This window comes from Gavialis gangeticus, unplaced genomic scaffold (assembly GCF_001723915.1).
Source record: "Gavialis gangeticus isolate Ggan-Ray unplaced genomic scaffold, GavGan_comp1, whole genome shotgun sequence".
Classification (NCBI taxonomy): Eukaryota; Metazoa; Chordata; order Crocodylia; family Gavialidae; genus Gavialis; species Gavialis gangeticus.
In genome coordinates this window covers 963,050-988,078 of record NW_017729011.1, presented here as the reverse complement: position 1 = coordinate 988,078, position 25,029 = coordinate 963,050, and the positions used below count along the sequence as shown (strand labels likewise).

Below are 25,029 nucleotides of genomic sequence, written 5' to 3'. Positions count from 1 at the left end.
CAGGTGAACCATTTTCCCAGCAGGTGTCAGATTGCTGTGATCAATTGCTTGTGGTCTCAGCCTCCAAAGACACACAAAGCAGGAAATCCAAACTGCATTGTGACAGACAATGTAGCCTGAATCCAAGTGAGTTCTAGTTACATAGGGGTAGAAAATATTTACACATCAGACTCCATAGAAGAACTTGGTGCTAACTGTGCATAGTTGGTGCTAGTTCCCATATATCATTACTCTATTCATGCTCTCATTGTTATTTTGCACAGTGCCTAAGCACATATGTGGTATCAAATCTTCTTGTACATTAAATATAGATGAGCACAAGCAGTAAATTTTCATAGTTTAAGGAATAACCATAGGTGATTTCAGTGAAGCAGAGAAATCCTGTCAAACAGATACCATGTCTGACTGTAGGGAATTACCAAATCCAAAGTTAAAGGATATCATGAGGGGTGTAGCCTCTGGCACTCAGAACATGGGACTTGGCATTTCCCTAGGTTTGGTTCCCAGTTCTGCCACTGACTGACGTTGTGGCTTAGGGTAATTTACTCAGCTTCTGTGGTTGGAAGGGTGTGATAAGAAATTCCTGTTTGTATATTTTCTAACAATATTGTAGCAATATAGGATTAACACCTTTCTGTGCTAAGCCTAGCTAGCTAGGTTTGACAAACTGGTGTTCCACACAGGTGGGGAGAATTATTCCCTCCATACTGTTTCTATTACCGTCACCACCTCTGCAAAGTACATTCCTCAGCATGCATAAGCAGATGATCTGCCCCATAAGCAGACACCCTGTTTTAAGGTTATCTGCACAAACACAGAAGTGAGGTCCTGACTCTCTAAAACGGTTGAGAGCCACTGCACTACAGTCACAGCATCCCTTCTCTACTTTTTTGAATGTGGTGGCATCCCTAGTTGAGAACCACTGTTGGTGCTGCTTCTCAACTGGGTGTTGCTGCCCCCAGGGTAAAACTATCCCCACCTGCTGCACAGCCAACCCAGGCACATGCACATGCCCCTGCTTCATTAGGCCTTAGATCAGCCTAAAGCAGGCAGGATGCTGTGTAGCAGTTCTAGGTCCAGCTCCTTCTCGAAACAGAGGCCTGCAGGTGTAATTGCTCTGCATACATCCATTTCTGGGAGAAGCATGGGAGGGACTGGACTGGGACAGTCTAGTGTGCAAGGCTGCATCCCATGGGGCTCTCCAGGGGCCCATGAGAAGCCCCACAGGCCAGATGACATGGTGCCAGGGGCTGGATCTGGCCTGTGGGCTGGGGGTTGAGCATCCCTGCCTTAAACTGATCAGAGACCCCTAAAGCAGCAGGCATGCATGTGGGGCAGTTTTACCTGGCTGCTGTGGCAGGGGTGATAGTAGCTGCATCATGGCACTCTAGCTGAGAACTTCTGTTCAGTTAGTTCAGCCTCTGTATTGCATCAACACTGTCGTTTGGCCTGCCATAGTTGCCAGTATGCTCTGTGGAGAGCAGGGATAAGGCCAAGGTGACTATTCTGCCTCTTACATTCACTTGTATATTTTTAAGGTTCGAGCAATGCAGCGTCCTCCTGTTGGTGTAAAGATGGTGATTGAAGCCGTCTGTATTATGAAAGGAATCAAGCCCAAGAAAGTGGCAGGTGACAAGCCAGGCTCCAAGGTTGATGACTACTGGGAGCCAGGCAAAGGCCTTCTTCAGGACCCGGGAAAATTTCTAGAAAGCCTCTTCAAATACGACAAGGTAAGCAGTGGCAGAAGTAAAGAGGATGATGGTGCATCAGTGTGAAGCCCAGAGATCTAGCCTCTTTTGTGTGTTCCAGGTGGGAAAAATCAAATGTGAGTGGCAATGATGTCATATTTGGATGATAATAGTGTTCCTATGATGATAGTGTTCATGATACTAATATTTGGAGCTAAACTTCAACTTAGCTTCACACTGTAAGGAGAGAAAAGACAGTAGCAAGCTATATGGGCATTGTTGGTTCTTACATTGTTGAGGTGATTTTGATTGCTTTGGGCAGCGATAAATTGCTAGAGATCAAATGCAGGGTTAGAGCAGGCTTGACTGCAGTTTTAGCAAGTGGTCATACACTGGTGGGTGCTAGAAGCCCCACTCTCTCTGCACTGCAGCAATTTATTTCATATTACTGTTAAATACCAGCAACATGGAAATGTGTCTGGCCAGCCCAGATCCTAGACACTGTAGAAGCAGGACTGTATACATGAAAAAGCCAGACTCAAAACAGCATTGTATTCCTTCCACCATAACTATTGTAGGTGAAATCTTATAGCTTTCTTTGGGGCTTAGCAGGAGTGTGGCTATCTGTTCACTACAGATGGGTCTTGTGTGAGCTGGTCCAGTCAGCAGCAGTGACAGAAGCCTATTCACTAGGGGAGGATGCCTTGATCATTCACTGGGTCTGGCAGGGAAGGGAGTTTAGAGGTTGAAGGAAGTTAGGGGAAATGCTTAGTCCTCTTTGAATTTTCTGGCACTTGGTAGCAAGCATAGCCAGGGCTAGTATGAACACAAGAGTAAAGAGATACAATTACTTTAATAAGATTTTCCTGTTCAGTAAAACCCCACTTAACTCTAAAATTTTATTTCTGCACCCACAAAGACATTCTGAGGGAAGGCAAACGAACAGAGAGTTCACCTTCAGTTCAGCAGCCTCTGTTGTCATCTCTCCCAGCAGAATTGCAGGGTCTTGCACTATCCCATTGCTGAGCCTACAGCACATCCTCTGTCATTCAGCAATATCCTCCTGTCCCACCATCTCTAGTGCTCTCACCCCTTCACTCTCTCCATCCCCACAGGAATTTGTACTGTCTCAGAGCTGAACCCTTCATTGTCTCAGCCTTGCATTCTTCATCTCTTATTTCCTCCCCATTACTTCTTCCAAGACAGAGTGACTGAGGTATCTTCAGAGGTGTGAGTTAAAACTTTTGCTCTGAACTTGTTCTGAAGGGTATCCTCATTTGACCTGGTTAGGTAAAAGCTGGACATGAAGCTAGCTGTGGCACTCACTTGTATACTCTTGGCTATGGAAACTAGTCTTTCCAATTGTACTAGCCTTTTGACTTTGACTTTGATCACTTCTTCCAGGACAACATTGCAGATGCTGTGATTAAAGCCATCCAGCCATATATTGACAGCGAGGAATTTCAACCAGCAGCTATAGCCAAAGTGTCCAAAGCCTGCACATCCATCTGCCAGTGGGTGCGTGCCATGCACAAATATCATTTTGTGGCCAAGGCAGTGGAACCAAAGCGGGTAAGAGCTATAGCACTGCTTATGACACACTGGGATGCTTGGTGGCTAGTGCACCAGTGAGGGAGTGGGAACTTACAGCCCATTAAGGGAGGGATGTACTGAGAATTACCAGGCACAAGGGGAAGACCAGAAACTGTTTAGAAAGGAAGAGAACAAGTTTTCCTGGCTCCAACCCCTGTCCTCACTGGTTTGGCGGTGCTCCGCCTTGTGGGGTGGGGTAGGGTGAGGCCAGTGCTGCGCAACCAGCACCCTGCTCCCCCGCTGCTTCCGAGAAGCAGCTGGGCGGGGGAGCAAGGCCAGTGCTGCAGGCCTTGCCCACCCCGCCATGCCCTTCGTCATGGCAGTGCTCCGGTCCCTGTTGTCCCCCTCTGCCTCCAAGGTGCAGGGCTGGGGCGGGGGAGGGCAGGCTAGCTCTGCTGGCTTGGCTCCCCCACCCTGCTCCAGCCCCTTAGTCATGGCGGTGCTCTGCCATGTGTCTCTGTCAGTCCAAATAAAGTGTTACAGACAGACAGACTAAGGCTTTTATAATATTAGAATGCTGTTGTTTTTTGTCCCAGGGTTTCAGTAAGCATTCAAATTAGACTATTACTTCTTGCGGTTGAGTGTTTTATGGATGGGCAGAAATAGCCATGTGCTCTTTTGAAGTCACTTCTTGGTCTCATGCTCCTGGGAGTGGTTAAGGAGTAATGCTGCTAAGGTAACTAAACTGGGCTCTGTTGTTGGCATTTACTAATTGAAGGTAAAATGTAGCATAGATTACTTTAGACACAAGCAAGAGCTTGGGGTTTCAGCTGGGATGGCAGTCAGGCTTGGACACCTAAATACCTTTGCCTCAGTTTCTCCATACATGAAGTGGAGGTAACACTGACCTACCCAGAGGTGTTCAGAGAGGAGCAATTAGCTGATGTCTAAACATGGAAAATTCTGTGGGAAGGGACTTGTTAGTTATTACTATACTCCATATGAAATGTTATCTATTTTCAAGTACCTTATTTCACTTGGAAAGCATGATTTTTTGAGGCACTTCATTTTCTAGTTAGAGTTACCCAAAGGATTCATCCCACATCATCCTTATCCACTTTTGATTTTTTTTCCTTCTGTGGAGTCATGATTTTAAGGAGAAAAGGGTAAACCATATAAATGAGTCAACTTTGTGATTAATTATTTGAGTCCATGATTGGCACTGACAACAGGGTCCTAGAAGCAAATGAATTAATCAGGCCTTTTCTTTAGGTGCCTAAATATAAAGTTAGGCTCTGAACATTTAAGCACCCAAGTAATATATGTCTGTACCAGCTACAGCTTATTTTTTAGCGTAGGCAGAAGTGCTTTTTGCTTCCCTTCTCCATTAGCTACCTAACACCCCAGTAAATTACTAAGAGAATTAGATTCATCACTTGATAATTTGCAATGCAAGCATGGAACTAAGTGAAGAATGTGAAAATGAAACACACAACCAGTCCTTCAAAGCTTTTTTTTTTCACAAAGCCTTGGGCCTTGCAGCTAGCATCTTTGAACTTAATTTTTCTAGCTTTAATATATGTAAGCTCATGGATGACATCTCTTTCCACAAATTGTTTTTCAACTGAAATTGAAACAGGACCCATCAACCAAGACGAAGTCATTGTACAACGCAAAAGCATCTTGAAAAAATGCATTTTTCTCTCGTAAGAAACATAGGCAGAATCCTGAGGGTGGTAGATATGTTTGGAAGGGAAGGCCAAAGTTTATTTTTGCACAGAAATTTTAACCTAGCTTTTGAGCCTATTCCAGGATCCAGTCTCTGGGCAGGGGGTTGAATTTCATTGCAGAGATTCAGTAGATGTGTGTCAGAAGATCTCTCTTCACCATGTTGTCCATCTTTTTATGCTTTGCTTAAAACAATACAATGATGTTATAATTCCTTGCAGGGTGTATTTGAGTTGTCATAAAAAAAGAAGTAACAACAGACAGCTTATGGTTCTCCTCAGGTTGCAAAATATCTTTCTTCAAGTGATGGTGTAACTGTAAAAATGATAAACTTCTAAGTATAAAAGACATTTTTTATTTTATAACTCTTCCCTGGATTAGTTACCAATTCATCCCTGGCTTTATAATCAAACATTTTGTCTTTGATTTCTGTTCTAAGTTGTCTTTCCTGTGGGAAACTCACTTCAAATTCCTCCTTGTTAATAAGGACATGTGTGTCCCTTAACACAAGGACAGTTTATAAGGGAATCCTTTGAGGCATTTAGCTGATGAACAGTTTGTTCAATATCCACTTGGAGTGTTTTATTTGCAGTGTGGCAGACAAGGCTCTTTGGGTTAATCTGATACCTTTTATTAGACCAACTTAAATAGTTGGAAAAATTCTTCTTTGCAAGCTTTCGGGTACAAATACCCTTTGTCCAGCTGAGGAAGCATCTGCAGTTGGTGTGTGCTCTTCCTGGGTGGAATGAATAGTAAAGCCAGAGGCTGATATGCATGCAATGTTGACTTTATAATCTGTATCATGACAGAACAACACACTGCACAATAATGTGTGGTTACAGATTTAATGAGTCAGCAATTTAGCATTGCTTAGAGTTTTCATTCCTACAAATCTCTTAAGTTTTGAAGCATTTATATGTGAAACTTAAGTGACATAGACTTCTGAAATTTGGTGCCATCAGAAGTAGATCCCATCACATTTCACTTGAGGGTTTTGGAAACAGGTTGGTTGTATGTTGGCCCATTATCTCTCTCTTGCAGTGAGGCTGCAAAAATGGAAAAATACTTTGAACTGCATCAAGCAATACCTCAGTTTCAAGTGCAATAATTTACAGTATCATTCAGTACAAGAGTCAAAGGATGTGTGTTTACAAGGTACAAAAGCTACTCTTCCGGTCAGATCCCCCAGTTCTCTTCTGAATTCCAGCCTTCACCTTCCTTTTTCCTCCCTTGTCATTATTTTGACTTCTCAAATCACTGAGTGAGATTCCCATTTCTTATAATTGTTCAAAGAGAGCTGCTGTCTTGCAGTGCCAGAAGAACTGGTCCTATTCAAAACTCCAACAAAATGTTCTTTGATCACAACATTTCCCTCCTCTCGCCTTTGTTGCTTTCTTCTGCAGAAACAAATCTAACAATCATTTCATCTGGTTTGTCTTGGGTGCAGTCAAGTATAATAGAATAATACTTTCAGCTTTCAAAATAGAAATAATCTCTTTCCTGTTGTTATTCCAAAGGAGTTGAATAATTTTGTTTTGAATACATCCACCCAGATAATTGTCATGAATTTCCTTTGATGTAATTCATCAGAGATTATCTTTCATCATGAGGTCATATTTCCCAAGGAACTCCACAAATATCAACAGTTTGAGCAATATAGAGCTTGTCTGATTGTTTTCTAGTCTATGCAGCCTGATCAAATCAAAAGCTTTACCAAATGAGTTTGTTCGTGTTCTGTCAAAGAATTTGATACTACTTTTTTATGAATTGGACAGTGTGACTTCAGACTTATTTCTAAGTGTATCCACATGCTGTTCATATTGATCTGCCTTTTTCGGACATTTTGCAGGATAGTTGATATGTTTTTTCCAGGCTTGAATACTATTTCAAGCTGACACTAAATCTGTCAAGTTAAACTACTTGCAGCAGTTGCAGTGAGTAGAATCAGTTGAAGTGGAATAAAGAAAGTTCTGTAACATTGACAATTTTTTTAAAATTATTTTTAAAGAACAACCATTTCTGATGAATGACATGTTTCTTTTTTCAAATTTGGGGGTTGTTGCCACTCCTAAATTCTCAGTATGATAGGCAACCATGTGCCCTTAAAACAAACCCACACCTAAGCATTGGATGAGCCCAGGCCTATGGTAACAACATAGACGTTAAATACTGTCATAGAGTTTAAGGCTCGAAGGAACTATTCATTCATCTAGTCTGACCTTCTCTGTATTATAGAACAGTGATGCTCAGTTTTGTCCCTACAAGCCAGGTGAATGGCATGGGGCCAGTCTGAAGGCCAAATAGGGCCCCATACTACCCTTGCATGCCAGGATTGGGCTTTGGGGATACTATGACACCCCCATGTACCAGGATTATAGAAGCATAAAAAATTAGGGTTGGAAGGGACCTCAGGAGGCCATCTAGTCCAACCCGCTGCTCAAATTACAACCATCCTAAAGTAGGTCATCCCAGCCAAGGCTTTGTCTAGCTGGGTCTTAAAAACCTCCAGGGATGGAGACTCCACAACCTCTCTGGGTAACCTGTTCCAGTGCTTTATTGCCCTCCTCATGAGAGAATTTTTCCTAATAGCTGATGTAAACTTCCCTTGCTGTAGCTTGAGACCATTGCTCTTTGTTCTGCTATCTGCCACCACTAAGAACAGTTTAGCTCCTTCGTCCTTGGAACCACCCTTTAGGTAGCTGAAGGCTTCTATTAAATCCCCCCTCAGTCTTCTCTTCTCCAGACTAAATAAGTCCAGTTTCCTCAGACTCTTCTCATAAGTCATGTGTCATAGTCCCCGAACCATTTTTCAATAGCCTTCAGCTATACTCTCCAATTTGTCTACATCTGTTCTTTAGTAGGGGGCTCAAAACTGGACACAGTACTCCAGATGTGGTCTCACCAGTGCTGAATAGAGGGGAATAATCACTTCCCTTGATCTGCTGGCAGTGTTCCTACTAATGCAGCCCGTTATGCTGTTAGCCTTCTTTGCAACAAGGACACACTGTTGACTCATATTAATCTCATTGTCTACTGTAACCCCCAGGTCCTTTTCTGCTGCTTAGTCAGTAGGTCCCCAGCCTGTATCGGTGCATGGATTGTTTCATCCTAAGTGCAGGACCTTGCACTTGTCCTTGTTGAACCTCATGAGATTTCTTTTGGTCCAGTCCTCCAATTTGTCGAGGTCTCTCTGAATTCTAGCCCTACCCTCCAGCATGTCTACTACTCTCCTCAGCTTGGTGTCATCTGCAAACTTGCTGAGGTTTGCACTCCATCCCATCTTCCAGGTCATTGATGAAGACATTGAGCAAAACCAGCCCCAGGACTGACTCCTGGGGCACTCCACTTGATACTGGCTGCCAACTAGGCATAAAGCCATTGACTACTACCTTCTGAGCCCAATGATCCAGCCGGTTTTCTATCCACTTTACAGTGCATTAATTCAACCTGTACTTCCTTGGCTTGGTTGCAAGAATTTTATGGGAGACCATATCATTAGGCAAGGTATATCATGTCCACTGCTCTCCCTGCATCCATAGAACCAGTCATCTTGTCATAGAAGGCAATCTGGCCCCTCCTTGTGCCTGCGCACGGGTTGTGCCCCATGAAGCCCTGCATACCTAATCTAGCTTGCAGGGCCATAGCCCATGGGACTCATTCCAGATCCCCACATCCTATGAGCTGGATGACATGGCACTGGGGGTTGGACCTGGCCTCTGGGCCAGGGTTTGAGCACCCAAGTTATAGACCATTAAATTGTACTCTTATACCTGCAATGGGTTTCGCTCCGTGTGTTTGACAAAATTATATCTTCCAGACTGGCATCCGGTCCACTCTTTTCCTTGGTAGCTTGTTCCACTGGTTTTTCACTCTCCTCATTTGCATTTGCCTGGCTCACTTTCCAGCTGTCAGTTTTTGTTATGCCTTTCTCTACTAGATTACAAAGCGTTTCAGCACCTACAGTAGTTATCTTTTGTTGCATGCAATACCACTGAAGTTAGAAAATTTTCAGCTAGTGTTTTTAGACCTTTTAATGATGTTTGGATGGAGAGCTGACAACTTCAGCCTTTGGAATACGGAGGCCCACCTGAGTATGCTTCAGGCCTCAGCCTTCCTATTTGGTGGTAACATTTGAAAATCCTGTGTGTTTTTCACAGCAAGCCTTGCGGGAGGCAGAAGACGACCTCCAGGTCACTCAGAAGATCCTCGATGAAGCCAAAGAGCGTCTGAGAGATGTAGAAGATGGCATTGCCATGATGCAGGCCAAGTACAGGAGCTACATTGCTAAGAAAGAGGAGCTGGAGATGAAGTGTGAGCAGTGTGAGCAGAGACTGAGCCGGGCTGACAAGGTTAGTGGGGGAGCCCTGTCCTAGTTCTAACTCTGTCAGCTTGTGGCATATTCTTTTCAGATAATCTGACAACCTGATGCCTTGGCACAAAGGCCTGTTGGTGAAAGTCTTGCTTCTGTGTGCTGCTTCCTTTAGCATTTCCCCTACATTCACAATAAACAACAGAACAGAGCCATTGAGGCAGCTGCTGGCCCCACTTGGTACACAGAGGAGTCAGGAAATGAGTTTAAAAAATGGGGATTGTTTTGGTTAGGCAGCCTTTGATCACCTCCTTTTCCAGCCGCTGCCTTGTGTGTGCCTCAGAGGTAGGCTAGGGACAGAACTGGAGCATCGCTGTGCTCTAATAATACTGCCAGGGCAGCTGGACACAATTTAAAGTTGTTCTAGGAACTGTGGCACTGAGGGGAGCATATAGCAGGGTTCTGATCACTGTTCCAGTAAAGCACTCCTTAGAGGGGTGTTGTTCAGAGGAACAAGGTTGTACCTAGGAGAAAGTTGGATGATAACATGTTGTGTCTGGCCTTTTCACAGTTAATTAATGGGCTAGCAGATGAGAGGGTGCGCTGGCAAGACACAGTCCAGAACCTGGATTATATGATCAACAACGTTGCAGGAGATGTGCTGGTTTCGGCTGGCTTCGTGGCATACCTGGGTCCTTTCACAGTAAGCAGATAACAGGAACTCCTTCTCTGAAGGAGCCAAGGTCAGCTTTACATCTCTCTTAGCCCAAGGGCCTATAACCTAGCCTCCTCTTTATCAAATATCCCAAGCAGAAAACATAACTGAGCCAAGTGTGGCTCTTGGTGATGGTGAAACAGTTATAGTGAAGCTAATGGAGCTGCACTGTGCCACTGCACAGTTTAGTCTAGCATCCAAGAACTACCAAGCTCGTCACTAACAACCAGTTTTGGCAGTATTCCAACTGCCTCCCAAGCTCCTAAAAGCATGTACTCTGTGTTTGTCGTGCTGAAAGCTTGGCTCCTTTTGGAGACCTGTGAAGGAGCAGGAATGAAACCCAACAAATGAGCTCCAGGTTTCACCTTGGACCACCTCCCTTTGCTACATTAAGTGGTGATGGTAAGTTATGGAACCTGATTTAACTATAAACAGGAAAAGGATCTTAATTTTAAAGCAACACATGGCCATGTATAATTTGCAGATAACAGTTAATCTCTTCCTGGCAGGGACAATACCGCACAGCACTGTATGAGGACTGGATACAGAAAATGCAGGAACATGGTGTTCCACACACCAAGGAACCCAACCTTATAGGAACTCTTGGAGACCCTGTAAAAATCCGATCCTGGCAGGTATGTGGTAGGCAAATGCAGTAATGCAGGCTGAGGGATTAGGTAATGTCAGCCCATTCCCAGTACCTAGTCATTGAAACCATCAGGCTGAAGACAAGGCCAGGAGGCTAAGAGGAGCTTGAAATAGCTTAGGTAGTTCAGGAGGGACCATAGAAGAAATCTTAAAAAGGACCATCCATACAGCTTTTAAAAGCACAGGAACATCCCTGGCACTAGTAGGGACAGCTGGAGATGCGTTATGCTGCTGCTGTTAGATACCTGCCATGATTCTTTTTCATGTGCACTCAGATTGCTGGTTTGCCCAATGACACCCTGTCTGTGGAGAATGGAGTAATAACACAGTTTTCACAGCGCTGGACTCATTTCATAGACCCCCAGGGACAAGCCAACAAGTGGATCAAGAATTTGGTAAGGGCTTCTATTTTTGACCATTGAGGAGCCAAGTTGTTTGGTACAAAAGAGGCTACTCCAATCTACCTTCAGTGTCGGGAGATGCAGAACAGTTCCTTCCACTCCCCCCATTTTCTTCCTTCTTCAGTTGATGTCTACGCAGAGGGAAAGGTCTTCAATACTTGAGTAGCTTCACTTGCTTCTGCTTTTGTGAGCATTTAATCAGTGGGATGGAACATGGCAGCACTGTCAGTTCAGCTCTCCATTCCCGGCAGCCCCAAGTAGCAGGGCCCTTAGCACTGGAAGGGGGAAGGATTAGGCCCTTGCAAAATGTAGTGTGAGGGTTGCAGCTACAGATGTGAGCAAAACATTCTCATGTTACTTTGGCCACGGGGCATGTCCTAGGCATTTGCTGAGTTGCATATATTATGCTCAGTTAGTGCCACATAAATGATGCAACACGGATACATCTCTTTTAATTCCTTTTACTTCTATTTGCAGTTTTAGTGGTGCATTAGCAAAGGTTACAGTGTGTACACAAAGTTTTGCTTTCCCACTTTGGTTGTACACACATACTGGACTCCCTCTCACCTTGTTGTGCCCAAGGAAAAGGAGAACAGCCTGGAGGTGGCCAAGCTGAGTGATCGAGACTTCCTGCGCAGCCTAGAGAACTCCATTCGCTTCGGGAAGCCATTCCTGCTGGAGAACGTAGGGGAGGAGCTGGACCCAGCTCTTGAACCCGTCTTGCTGAAACAGGTTTCTTCCCTTCTGTTGGTTAGGGAAGTCCCGGCAAGCCAGGAACTAGGGTGGACTGGAGGTGTCACTTTTCCTCCCTTTATGAGGAACTTGCATGTTTAGATTGGGAGTTTGGGTTCACAGCATTTGGGATGCTCAGGTGAAATAATGGCAACTGGGTCCCCAGACCTTCAAGGTGACTGGAACTGTTTAGCTAGCTGCCCTCCTGCCCTGGCAATGATGGCAGAGGAACTGTGAGGCTGCATCTCAGGTAGGTTCTCCCAACTCACATCCTTATTGAAAGAGTCTTTGTTTGTGTCATACTTGTCGCTCTCTTGTGCAGACTTATAAACAGCAAGGCAGCACAGTGCTGAAGTTGGGTGACACAGTTATTCCTTACCATGACGACTTCAAGATGTACATCACCACCAACCTGCCCAATCCTCATTATACACCAGAGATATCCACCAAACTCACACTGATTAACTTCACCCTCTCTCCCAGGTAACCAGTCACCCACTTGTGCCTGTAGCTATTGAACTGTTGTGACGTTTGGCCTCTTCCCATCTGTTCTAGGGGATGAAGAGGAGGAAGAAGAGTTCTTTTCCTTAGCTCTAGAAATCAAAGCCAGCATGTATGAAGCAAGGGTGTTTTCAGGGGGTCAGGGCACTTCAGATCCCTGACCTCAGATCCCTCATCTGCACAGACTCCCTGTCTGAGCTTGGGCAAATTAGTCCTTCTGTGCCTCAGTTTCTCCTCTCTATTGCATTGCTCTAGCAAACAGGAAAGCAGTGAGTTTTCAGACTTGGTGATAAGGGCATGGCACTACCACAGAGAATTGTATCATGCAGCTTCAGAAGAAAGATGTCAATTTAAGGTTGTGTAGTATCATTACATTCTGTTATACTTTGCATGCTCCTCAACTCTCTCCTGCAGGAGCTCTGTCCTGAGAGTGCTCCTTGCTGCTCTGTGTTCAGATCTCTTCCGCTGCCTCTCTTCCTTTCCATTCCTCTAGCCCTTTAAGATTATTAGTCCTTCCCTATTTGCAGCCATGTTGGATTTTACATTAAGTGTGGTATCTTCCTGTATTTTCCCAAGTCCAATGGGTGTGATCTCCCTGCCTGCTCAGAAACTCCATAGCTGGGATCCCACTGACCCAACATCCAGCTATGACAGCTGAAGGTTTTACTTACAGTGGCTTGGAAGACCAGCTGCTGGGACAAGTGGTAGCTGAGGAGCGGCCTGACTTAGAAGAAGCCAAGAACCAGCTGATCATTAGCAATGCCAAAATGAGACAAGAGCTAAAGGGGATAGAGGATCAAATCCTGTACCGGCTGAGCTCCTCTGAGGGAAACCCTGTTGATGACTTGGAGCTCATCAAAGTGCTGGAGGCTTCCAAGCTAAAAGCTGGGGAAATCCAGGTCAGTGACTTGTCGCTTCCCCCATCCCATCTTGCTTTACAGAAATGAGACAATGCCCCATTGTGATGCCTCCAAACATTTCTGCAGGCCAAAGTGAAGATAGCTGAGCAGACAGAAAAAGACATTGACATCACTCGCTTGGAGTATGTGCCTGTTGCTGTGCGCACACAAATCCTCTACTTCTGTGTTTCGGACCTGTCCAATGTTGACCCCATGTATCAGTATTCTCTTGAATGGTTTCTCAACATCTTCCTGTCAGGAATCGCAAACTCTGAGAGAGCAGGTACCTTTGGTGGGTTAGAGCCATGGGCAGGGGACCTTTGAACAGACACCTTGTACATGTGAAAACTTGATCATTTCCCTTTCTTGCTCAAAAACTGGTGATCAGTTGTGCAAGCACCTCACCAAAGCCAGTGCAGTTGTATTTATGCCAGATCTCAAGTGGCCCCAGCTCTTTATTCTGAGAAGCTCTAGAATGGGTCTCATTCTGTCCAAGGTTATGTCTAAGCAGTCTTGCTGGGATCAGACCCCACACTGACTTCTCACCTAATAAGAACAGGAATAAGGAGCATGTCCTTTTCATTCAGGACATCTGCTGCTGCTTTGGGGAGACTGCTTTAGTTCTGCAACAAACTGTTTTATAAGCCCTTGAGTCCAGACATCTTCAATCCAGTATTTATGAATGGCAAGCCATCAGCATGGTTTTCTGCAATGCAAGGAACCCTGTTGACCTGCTGGGGACCCCTCTGTGAGAGCATTTCTCACTCCTGTTGGACCATCATGCCAGTCACAGACAAAGACTGCAGAGTGTTGCTGTTAGTTGGACCCAAAAAATGTCACGAATGAGAGCATTTAAGATGCTGGCAGCACAGCATACCCTTGAAACTGGTGCCTAGACAACCTTTTCTCTTTGTCACTGTCATATTGCTGCAATCCCTGGAAAAGCATCCACAAGTAATACAAACTCCAGGGCCAGATGCAAATTGTGAGATTTTTTTAAAGACATGATTTGGTGACCATGGCAGCAGCTTTTGCACCTGCATTACCAGAAATAGTCCAAGTGCATTCATGATGGACTGGAGCTTGAGGTTCTTAGTCAGTGATTGAGCATGTGCCTGTGTAAATAGCCTAGGATTTGATCCATTCTTCCTTGAGGGAGAGCAGACTTTGCTGCAGAAGCCAAGACATGGTGGGAAAGGGATAAGAGGGCCTAGAGTTCATCACAGAGTTTACATAGGGACACTCATGTATGCTGAAAAGGGACCTGTTCCCAGTCAATGGAGTGCAAAAGATTGGTACTGAGAGTAGATCCTTCGTCCCCCACTCCTGCCATAGCTGGTTTGCATTTGGCTATTTTCAGACACCCTGAAGAAGCGGATAGTGAACATAAACAACTACGTCACCTTCAGTCTGTACAGCAATGTGTGCCGCAGTCTGTTTGAAAAGCACAAGCTGATGTTTGCTTTCCTGTTGTGTGTCAGGATCATGATGAATGAAGGAAAAATCAACATGGTGAGTAAGCAGCTTCCCTGGCTCTTGAAGGATGATTTCCCATGGCTGATGAAGTTCACATTGCTCCTTCTTCTGAAACTGGAGATGCCATACTTTGTCTGTACTTATATTCTTTCATCAGGGTGTGATGATTTAAATTTCCCATCCAGTTTCTGTGCACGAGGCAAAAAATATTCATCCTGATCATCTGTTAAGAACTAGCTGAAGTTCTGAGTTGTCCAAACATATTAAAAGAGTAATTGAACCTTGAGTTGTCCTTCCTAGGTAATTTGGCCTTTCAGTTTAGCCTGCAAAATAAACCTTTCAGCAGAATTTGGCAGTGAGGAAAAGGCTCAGGGAATGACTAAGGGAACACAGGGTAACGAGTGGCTGAACTTGTCTGTCATCAAAAAACCTTTTGATTGCATACACAAAGGGCATGGTGGGTGATGGCAGGATATCTCATCTCATGTAAATAACCTGGTGTTTCCAAGGGAATGGCTCTCAGACATAGCTTTGTTCCCAAGCTGAATGGGGGAGAGAAGAAGAACACATAAAGCTGTCAGGCTCAACATTATGAGTCTCCAGGTTTCCCTTCTTGTTTGGCATCTGGCTGCTGCCATCATCTTTTTCATTTTCCTTTCCTCTTTTTCTTCTTTGGAGTTGCTTCTGAGTGAACCCAGTACTGGACACCCTTTCCCTTCTCCTAGGTCTGAAAGAAGGACTCTAGTAAGGAATGAATCACCTGTATGTCAACCTGATGTAGGCTTTCTAGATAATTTAATCTGCTTTCTCACATTCAGCAGAGATTGCCCTGAGAGTTAAGACTGAAGTTCATTTACAGAGCACTGTAGGGAAAGGAGGCATGATTTCCGGATGCAGTGATTGAATGGGCAAATGTATCCTGCCATAAGCTTTGCCACATTGTGAATCTAGCAGACACACATAGGACACAGCCACAGCATGAGGTTGCTATAGGACTTTCTTGACATGGGTTCATGTTGTTGGACATAGTCACAAGAGCATCAAGTCTGAATACACTCATAGCAAATGTGTCCTGTTGGATCCACAGGATGAATGGCGTTATCTACTGTCTGGAGGTGCCATTAAAACCATGAGAGAGAATCCAGCTCCTGAATGGCTGTATGAGAGAGCATGGGGAGACATCTTGGCCTTAAGCAACCTGAATAATTTCTCCAGCTTTGCAGATGATTTTGTGGACAATATCTCAGAGTTCCAAGCAATTTTTGACAGCCCCGAGCCACACAGGTGAGTCCCTCTTCTTTGATCAGGGGATTTGAATTCTGACTTCTGCTTGGCTAAAGTTACAGTAAAATAGCCTGTAAAAAGAGCTGAATTAAGATGACTTCAGAAGATCCTGAAACATACCTAGTTGTATCTAGGAGAGTTGTTTTCCTGGAGTCTAGTGAATGTGGCATCTATTTAAAGCCCTCTTTATTCCCAGAACATAACCCCCAAATTCATCACATAATTCTCTTGCAGGGAGCCCCTGCCTGGTATTTGGAACGCTAAATTGGACTCATTCCAGAAGCTTCTGGTCCTGCGTTGCCTGAGAGGAGATAAGGTCACTAATGCCATGCAGGACTTTGTGGCTGAGAATCTGGATGAACGTTTTATTGAACCACAGGTAGCTGGCCAGCACTATGCACAAGAGCCACAGAGGGTGCTTTGGTTGAGAAGGGATGGGAGTAATGCAAAACCTACTGCGCTCTGCCCCAAATAGGACTGGCAACTGGTAACTATAGGAGGCAGATGCTTGAATAGACCTTCACAGCATCTGTAGTTGAGGTGATACTACCTAGATCTTCTTTAGAGCTTAAAGTGCTTTGTAAAAAAGCTTGCTATTATTGTGCCTATTTTTACAGAAGAGGAAACTGAGGCATGGAGTGGTAAAGTCAGTTGTCCAGGGTCACGCAGCAGGCCAGTGGCAGAAGTGGGAATGGGGCTAATCCATGTTTTCTCAGTCCCAAGTCAGCACTTTCTCCACTGGGTCACCCTGCCTCTGTAGTCATGATGCACACAACTAGTAAAAGTAACAGTTCCATACTGAAAACTGGCAAGCAGGGTCCAAGGCAGGCAGAGGGGAGGCATGGCTGAAGGTTACAACTAAGGGTAAGAGCCAGGAGGCTTAGGTTCAGTTCTCTGTTTTGTTTCTGCCTGGCTGGATTACTATGTGTTTTTTCCCATGTGTAACAAGGAGTTATTTACCTGCTTAAAATCCTTGGAGATCAATGGGTAAAAGGGGTATCACGGAAGTGCAAAGACTTGTCATCCTCAGGTGCAGCAAAGCAGGGTTTTCAGATGCAACATTCTTCATAGACAACTTTGACACTCAGATCAGCATTTGTGCGTGCAAGGCCTCATAGAAAGCTATACCTCTTTACTGTAACAGCAGCTAAAATGATACATCCCCCTAGTATAGACATAATTATGTCAGTATAAAGATGCATTATACAGATATAACCATTCTCCTATGAGACACATTTATGCTATGGGCTGTGCTGGTGACACCTCGCTGGCACACAGCAAGACAAGCACATGCCAGGCTGAAGTTCCCACTGGATGGGCCGAATTGGAATTCAGTATCTGAAGGTGCAATTTTAATTTCTTATTAAAGGTGTCTGCATGTAGAATCCAGGCCCACGATGTCAGGAAGTCCTGACACATGCAGAGGCAGAAGAATAAGCAGGAGATGTTCTGCAGACTCTGCTTGCTTAGCAGAGCATCCTGTTGAACATGCTCTGTGAAGGGACATATGAATTTGCCAATCTATGGCTCCCAGTTGTTCAGGGCACAAGGGAGTGTATGTATATATGTGCATATGTTTATGGAAGTGTGTGCACTCAGCTGGCTGCCTTCAAAATGCAACACCAAAAGCAGGTATGCATCTCAAACAGGGCTGTCCAAAGTTAGGCACTTACATGTAGACTTTAGTCCTGGCAGGCACTTAAATGTAGACTTTGGTCCTGGCTGTGAGAAGGGCTTCACTGCATTACCAAGTAATGATTCCTTGGAGCTTCTAAAACACGTAATGAAAGGCACTGTCCTTCAGTTAAAACATATGGTTTATGACAGTGGCTGATGCAGGGAAAGGAGGAAGGAATTGGAATGGATACTAAAGAGAAGGGACCAAGACACAAACCCTACTGCAGTCCACAGAAAGACTATTTTTGAATGTATTGATACGTGGATCAGGCTTCAGAAGATTCATCAACAAATAGATTGCACAGAAAGAAGAGGGGGACAAGACATGATGCTTCATGAATCATCAAAATCAGGTCCTAGCTCAATCCAGTTGTCAGGCTGACTGATTACCGAGGGCAGACAGGGGAGTGGGCATAAAGATAGAGTCTGTGCATTGGCTCTGAAAGAATGGCTCCTGCATTTACCCACCCTGCCCTGTGTCAATTGTTAGTTTTTACTCTAAGTGAAAATCCATCTTCTCTTCCAGACTACAGATCTCTCTGTGGTATTCAAGGAGTCCACTTCTACCACCCCCCTGATATTCGTCCTCTCTCCTGGGACAGACCCTGCTGCTGATCTTTACAAATTTGCTGAAGAAATGAAGTTCTCCAAGAAGCTTGCTGCCATTTCTTTGGGCCAGGGTCAGGTAAGCCAACGGTGCTACTGTGCACGTTCTTTGTGAGCAGTAGCCATCCCCATTCACAAGGGTTTACCCCCAGAACTCCAGGAAGTCTTAAACCCTCCCCACTCCCAATGGAAATGCCCCTTAGAGCCCTAGTTTACCACTCTGTCTCATTTGTTGCCAACTGAGAAATGAATTCAGCACTTCTGTCTTCACACACTCACCAGTGGGTCCCTCCTTCATCTTCGAAATGCCTTTAGTTATAAGTAAGTAGTTTCTTTCTCAGATTCTCTTTGTGGAACAGACTTAAAATCCGCACATAGTAAAACATGAAAACAAAACTAACTTCTGAAGGGCAGGCACAGAATTTTACCCAACCTCTGCCCTTTGTTCATTGGTAAGAAGGTTCAGCTAGGCTCATGGTTGGGAATATGGAAAACTGATTATGTGCCCTCAGTTAAGCAAAGCTAAGGATATGCAGTGGTGAGTGGGTTTCTGCTTCATGGATGTTAAGGATCCCCAGACAATTTGGAACTGGTACAGCTCCAGCTTTGGAGCCTGGCCCTTTAATTCAAGCTGCAGAGACTTCTACTTATAGCTCTACAGGTCTGCGGTTTTGTTCTCTGTGCTGGCCCAGATGGCAGCTGTCAGGTTGGTACATTCCAACAGGTTTAAGTTGTGCTGCATCCAGTTGCCCTGGTAAATTGATGCTGCTGAGGCTGATCTTGTTTCCTTTTGCAGGGTCCCCGAGCAGAAGCCATGATGCGAAGTGCAATGGAACGTGGGAAATGGGTCTTCTTCCAGAACTGCCACCTGGCCCCAAGCTGGATGCCGGCACTAGAGAGACTCATTGAGAGCATCAGTCCTGACAAGGTTACACTCTTGAATGCAGGGGCATTCATTTGAATCACAGCTAAGGCTTATTGCCCATTACTTTAACCATCATCCTGTGCTTTGAAGGAGAGGAAGACTCCTGTGAACAGAAAGGAGACTAACCTGAGCCCCTCTTCCCAAAACCATGCAGCACAACTATGGCTAGTTGCCTATTTAGTAGGCCACAGTTGCTCCCTAATCCCACAATGCATTGCTGCTCTGTGCGATTAGGGAACAGCTCCACCCCAGTGTGAAGACTTAACATTTATATCTCAACTTACTAATATCAATTGCTATCACTCTGCTTCCTCCCCATGTGCGAGTCTGTTATCAGGCACCAGCTCACTCTTACCCACAGACACAGCATTGCATTGGTGCTTCCCCTTCCATTTGCCTGCTGGCGAGAGACATCTTGTCACTTGCTCAGGCTTCCAGCAGGTGGAAGGAACATGGTTTTTGCGTTACACCAAATCTGTTCAGCAAAGGCAGTGACTGCCACTGTCTTGGGGGAGGAATGTGGCCCAGGCATTTTTGCCATAGAACTCGTCCGTCTTATTGGAAGAACCTGACAGACGGCTCCGTAGTTGGGCTAGAGAGTTCTCAGTGCTCATTTCCAGTTGAAAAGCCTGTTGCAGGGTTGGAAAGATGAACACGGTAGCTCTGTTGAAAGAAATCCCTGTGGTTCTGAGGACAGGTGATGTCAGGAGGAGGAGGGTCTTCTGGGGAGGTTGGGAGTCATCTGTGATGGAAGATTATTGGCCAATCATGAGGGAGGACAATCTCCACAATTAGGAGGACTTCCCCAAAAATTCTTATATCTTTACTTAACCGTTAAAGCACCTGCCACCTTTTAATTGTCTAGGTGCACCGAGACTTTCGCCTCTGGCTTACTAGTTTACCTAGTAACAAGTTCCCAGTGTCCATCCTCCAGAATGGCTCCAAGATGACCATTGAGCCCCCACGAGGGGTCAAGGCAAATTTGTTGAAGTCGTACACTAATCTGAGCGATGACTTCTTGAATTCCTGCTCCAAGGTAAGAGCCATGTCCTGTCTTCCACTTCTCCACCATGGCCAGCTTGCCACATTTATCATGGATCATAGCAAGTTCCTTTGCTAACGGTTTTGTAGAGCATCCCTGGTTGAGTTTTTCTTTCCAGCTTTCTTCTCCTCTGTATATCACCTAAACAACAACAAATTCCTTCTCATGCTAGAAAGCCAACATTGTCTTTGTGAGCAGCCTATTTGATGTGAGAGTTCACATGTGTAAATAGTGTGCCCCACATTTTTTTAAAGAGCATTACCTAAATTAGATATTTACTTCAGAAGAACTGTCACTGAGTTAGACTATGGGCACTTTTACATGTGCACTAGGGGTTGGCAGGGGAGGCAGCATTTTAGTTAGTGCAGTTTTGAGAGCTTCTCTAATTAAAGCACCACTGCATCTTTGTGTCCCCATGCTTAAAAATGGTAGTGTGGGCACTTGACCTAATGCTTGTTTGACAAGCTTTATTTCAAGCACCTCCACTGCCATTTTTAAGCATAGGAGCACTGATACACAAGATGCAGGCGGCTGCTGGAGCACAGCAATTGCCACGCTTCAGAAGACTCAGTTAATCAAGTCTGCTCTGACACACGCATGTACAGAAGTCCCATGGGTCCATCTTGCCCAGTATCCTGTGTCCCACAGTGGCAAAGAGTGGATGCTAAATGAGAGAGTGAACAGGGTATGACCAAGGGTTTTTCCATTGCTCCTTTCTTGTTTACAGTCTCCAGTATTTAAGGATTAATAAGTTCTGATTCAGAGACTGTACCCCTAACTTGCATGCTCAATAGCCCTTTCCTCCAAGAATTTGTCCAGTTCCTTTTTGATTTTGGCTAAACTATCAGCTGCCACAACATCTTGTGGAAATGAGTTCCACTCTTCCATCCTAGGCATCCAAGTATGAAAAGTTTGGACTATAACTATCCCCTGTGAAGTAGCCTAAGCCTATGTTCTGCACCATCAGGCTCCTATCAGCTTCAGTAAATGGGCAGATTTGATCACTTAAGTACCTAGCTGTCCATCTGCCATCATGCCTAAGAGAAAGTGCATTGCCTTCAAAGTTATGTCTCCTTATAAGCCAATCCCCTATCAACTAACGCTCCTTTCCTTGCTCCTATGCCCTGCAGGTCACAGAGTTTAAAGTCTTATTACTTTCACTTTGCTTGTTCCATGGCAATGTGTTGGAGCGTAGGAAATTTGGACCCCTGGGATTCAATATTCCATATGAGTTCACGGATGGAGATCTCCGCATCTGCATCAGCCAGTTAAAGATGTTCTTGAATGAGTACACGGACATCCCATACAAGGTAGAGACAGTTTGTTGGGCTGCCCTGCCTGAGAATGGGCCATGGAGAGGGTCCTAGTGCATGTAGCAAGAGCTAAATTGTATTTCCCCTTTATGCATCAAAATGACACATATGCAGTGGTTGACACTTGTGCACAGTCTGCTGTTTAGCTAGGTGCATGCAAGTTCCTGCCAGACTCTAGGGCATACTCACTAGGCCTGTCTCTGGCCAATAGGATTGTTCAGTTGTGTGTGCAAGTCTGGGTAAGGCCCATATGTTTAGTCACAGAAGAACCACAACTAGCAGAAGTTAGAGGCAGGGCAGTTTCCTAACAGCCAGGCAGTGGGAGATTCACCACAAGGGTCTTGAACCTGTGTCCTGCTTTCCAACACAGTGCTGTAACCACCAGGCCATGGGCTAGGCATGACCTAGCCCAGGGTGGACAAAAGGGTTGGGCCTGGCTCTGGATCAAGACGCACGGGTGTAAACCCATCCCACCCCCCTGAGCCAGGGACCCCGGCAGACCCCTACAGCAGACCCAGACCCTGACACCTAGCGTGGAGCTGGGAGGTAAGTGGGGCCTGCAATGTGTGGCCCCTAGTTAGGGCAGGAGGCAGCTGAGTGGAGCCAAGGAGGGTCACCCCCCTCCCTGGTTCCTACTTAGCCCACGGAGCTGTGTAAACAGGTGTGCTCTGGGCCTGGCACGCGAGTTAGCACAGGACTTTGTGTGGAAGGGTGTGTGAAAGGGCTCTCAATGGGCACTCATTCCTGAGTTCCCCCCAGCTGCCCCACACACAGCATGATACATCCTGTGCCTGCTGCAACCCCGGGCAGCCAAAGTCCCTCCACGCCAAGGAAAGACATCCAGTGCTGGACATCAGGTAAAGCGGACAAGGGACCAACCCTCTTCCCCTCCAGGTAGGGACACAGGGACCCAGGGAATCCCCCAGCTTCTCGTGAAGCTAAGGGATCTCCCTACAGGCAGCTGCTCGTACCTGCCTACCAAGCTACAGCAGCAGTAGCTGGTGAGGACCACGTGGGAGCAATAACACCCACCTGGTCTCCCACTTATACATACACCCTGGCAGCCATGCAACCAGCGTTCACCCTGCAATATGGTGATGGGTACATGCCGCACCCCTGGGCGTCCTGGTCTGGATGGATCACCTTTCCCTGGTACCTTAGAGGCCTCCACCCAGACAGAACCTATGGTCCCAGTCTCCATGCAGATGGAACACTTCACTCCAGGCTGCAAGGGCTGCCAAGCACGTCGGCTGGGTGCTGGGATCAGGGGCATGAGCGCTCCAACTTGTGGGATGCGCTCACTGCTGGAGACTCTGGAGGACTGGGTGAGGGAGCTACAGGAGGAGGTGGACAGGTTATGGATCATTAGGGAACACGAGGCAGAGATTGATGCTTACTGCCAGCCCCTGCACCTGAAGAAGGAAGCCATGGAGACTGGGCAGAAGAATGCACCTGAACAAGGTGCCCCAACTGATAGCAGGTGGACATTGGTGACATCAGGACTGAAGCCACAACGTGCATCAATTGTCCCACCAATAATCCTGCACAACAGCTACAAAGCCCTCACACCATCGATAGATAGAGGATGCATCTGTGCATGGTCAGCCAACTCCAGCAAGGTAACAACATAGGATGATAGTTTTAGGAGACTCCCTGCTGCAGGGCATAGTAGGAGCCATTTGTCATCCTCAAGAGGTCTGCTGCCTTCCAGGAGCCAAGATCAGAGATGTTTTGGCAAGGATCCCTAAACTTGTCCACCCTACTGACCACTACCTAATGCTCCATGTCCATGTACGCACCAATGACATGGCAAGAAGTAGCCCTGGGAGGATCATGAGAGACTACAAGACCATGGGGGTGAAGCTCAAGGACTTAGGAGCACAAGTGGTCTTCTTAGTCCTTCCAGTCAGAGGCTGTGGCCCTCGGAGGGAGGAGTGCATCAAGGAGGTCAACCGAAGGCTTAGGAGATGGTGTCACCATGTGGGCTTTGGATACCTCAAACTTAGGATGTGGTTTAACTACACCAGTCTACATGCAAGGGATGATCTTCATCTCACAGGCAGAGGGATGAAGCTCTTTGTTACAAGAGTTGCTGACTTGTTGAGGAGGGCTTTGAATTAGGCATGTCTGGGGGCTGGGGAGAAGGTGTCACTGCTGTGCACAAATCCTCTAGCCACAATGACACACGAGAGGGCATTCAAATAATGGACATCCAGATAAGTACTGACCACATAAATTAGAGATGTTGTATGCACCCTCACCACTGTGGGCAGTTCCTGGCAGTATTCCTTACTGCTAAGGACTAGAAATTTGTACCTGACCATTCAGCGAGGCAGCCTGTGCCACGGGTTTGCCAACTATCTCCTTCATTTCCCTCCATGCTGAAATCCATGCTGATGTGCCAGCTGGACATTTGCCACTATCTGCTTAGGGTAGGATAGGCACTTCTAATGTAGCTTCTCTATTTTCTTTGACAGGTGCTGAAGTACACAGCTGGTGAAATTAACTATGGAGGCCGAGTGACTGATGACTGGGACAGGCGCTGCATCATGAATATTTTAGAAGATTTCTACCAGCCAGATGTTCTAACTCCAGATTTTGCTTATTCCGAGTCAGGAATCTACAAACAGATCAGCACCACATATGACCATAATGTAAGTAATTCACCCAGTGAACACCACGCATGCTCTTAAACTCACAGAGCAAAAGGCAAAACAGAACCATGTGACTGTAATGTTGTGAGGTCATCTGTAACAATGCTGTACTCTTCCTGTTCACTAGAGGAAAACACAGGATGATAACACCTCACAAAGCCATACTGTGTATCAGAATCTGTGCCCTGTTTAACAATAGGCGCAACGGTAGGTGTTCAGTGGAACGGTAGAAGACGATTTGTATAAAGGATCTCTGCTAACAGTAGAAGTGGGAAGAGTGATTTTGGATATGTGGGTAGCTATCAGCAGAATGCTCAAAATAGGAAATTAGCCTTTGTAAAATGCACAGTATTGGTATAGTTTATTATTTAGTATATTTGGTTATCAACATGAAGAAAGCAGTGCAAGTCTTAATGCTGTTAGGCTCTAGGTTCTGTAACACTCTGTAGGCTTAATGCCTATATGACTACTCCCCTCACAGTCAAACTCCTCTCACAACCTCCTGCAGGCAAACTACATAGCACGTGCTGGCTTCTCACCACCTTCTCTCATATGTCAGCACTGCCACAACCTTCATCACTCTGATGGCCTCCCTCTGAATTCTCCCCTCTCCTTCATCTACCTTTGAGCCATCATGTTGAGAGCAAACATTATGTAACCCTGAGCTAACTTGGAGGGGAGTGTTACATTTTACTGTTACAAACAGGTATCACCTGATAAGAACCAAGGCTGTATAAAGGCCAGTAAATTAGGGTAACAGGTAAATGCACATGTACCAGTCAGGGTCAACAGCAATCTGAATAGACCCCATACCTCCATAGCTGTGCTATGCTTCCTTTCAGCCCTCTTTAGTAATGCTCTGCTCCTCCAACCTACATGCTTCTTTTTCTCTAGGGCT

At 45.6% G+C, this 25,029-nt stretch overlaps 1 protein-coding gene across 4 annotated transcripts in view; it reads left to right on the top strand.

The window, feature by feature from the left end:
• DNAH1 (dynein axonemal heavy chain 1) overlaps positions 1-25,029 on the top strand; it is a 192,572-nt gene that overhangs the window by 137,949 nt on the left and 29,594 nt on the right. For 3 of the 4 annotated variants that reach the window (XM_019510342.1, XM_019510344.1, XM_019510345.1), the window contains 18 exons: positions 1,539-1,730; positions 3,093-3,260; positions 9,107-9,298; positions 9,830-9,961; positions 10,483-10,608; positions 10,897-11,016; positions 11,605-11,754; positions 12,077-12,237; positions 12,929-13,154; positions 13,242-13,437; positions 14,515-14,666; positions 15,718-15,914; positions 16,149-16,293; positions 18,118-18,276; positions 18,994-19,125; positions 19,988-20,158; positions 21,295-21,474; positions 23,955-24,131. In XM_019510342.1, the coding sequence (XP_019365887.1) occupies positions 1,539-1,730; positions 3,093-3,260; positions 9,107-9,298; positions 9,830-9,961; positions 10,483-10,608; positions 10,897-11,016; positions 11,605-11,754; positions 12,077-12,237; positions 12,929-13,154; positions 13,242-13,437; positions 14,515-14,666; positions 15,718-15,914; positions 16,149-16,293; positions 18,118-18,276; positions 18,994-19,125; positions 19,988-20,158; positions 21,295-21,474; positions 23,955-24,131 (2,976 nt within the window). The remainder of the gene's footprint in view (positions 1-1,538; positions 1,731-3,092; positions 3,261-9,106; positions 9,299-9,829; positions 9,962-10,482; positions 10,609-10,896; positions 11,017-11,604; positions 11,755-12,076; positions 12,238-12,928; positions 13,155-13,241; positions 13,438-14,514; positions 14,667-15,717; positions 15,915-16,148; positions 16,294-18,117; positions 18,277-18,993; positions 19,126-19,987; positions 20,159-21,294; positions 21,475-23,954; positions 24,132-25,029) is intronic. The other variant, XM_019510343.1, reaches the window with a different exon arrangement.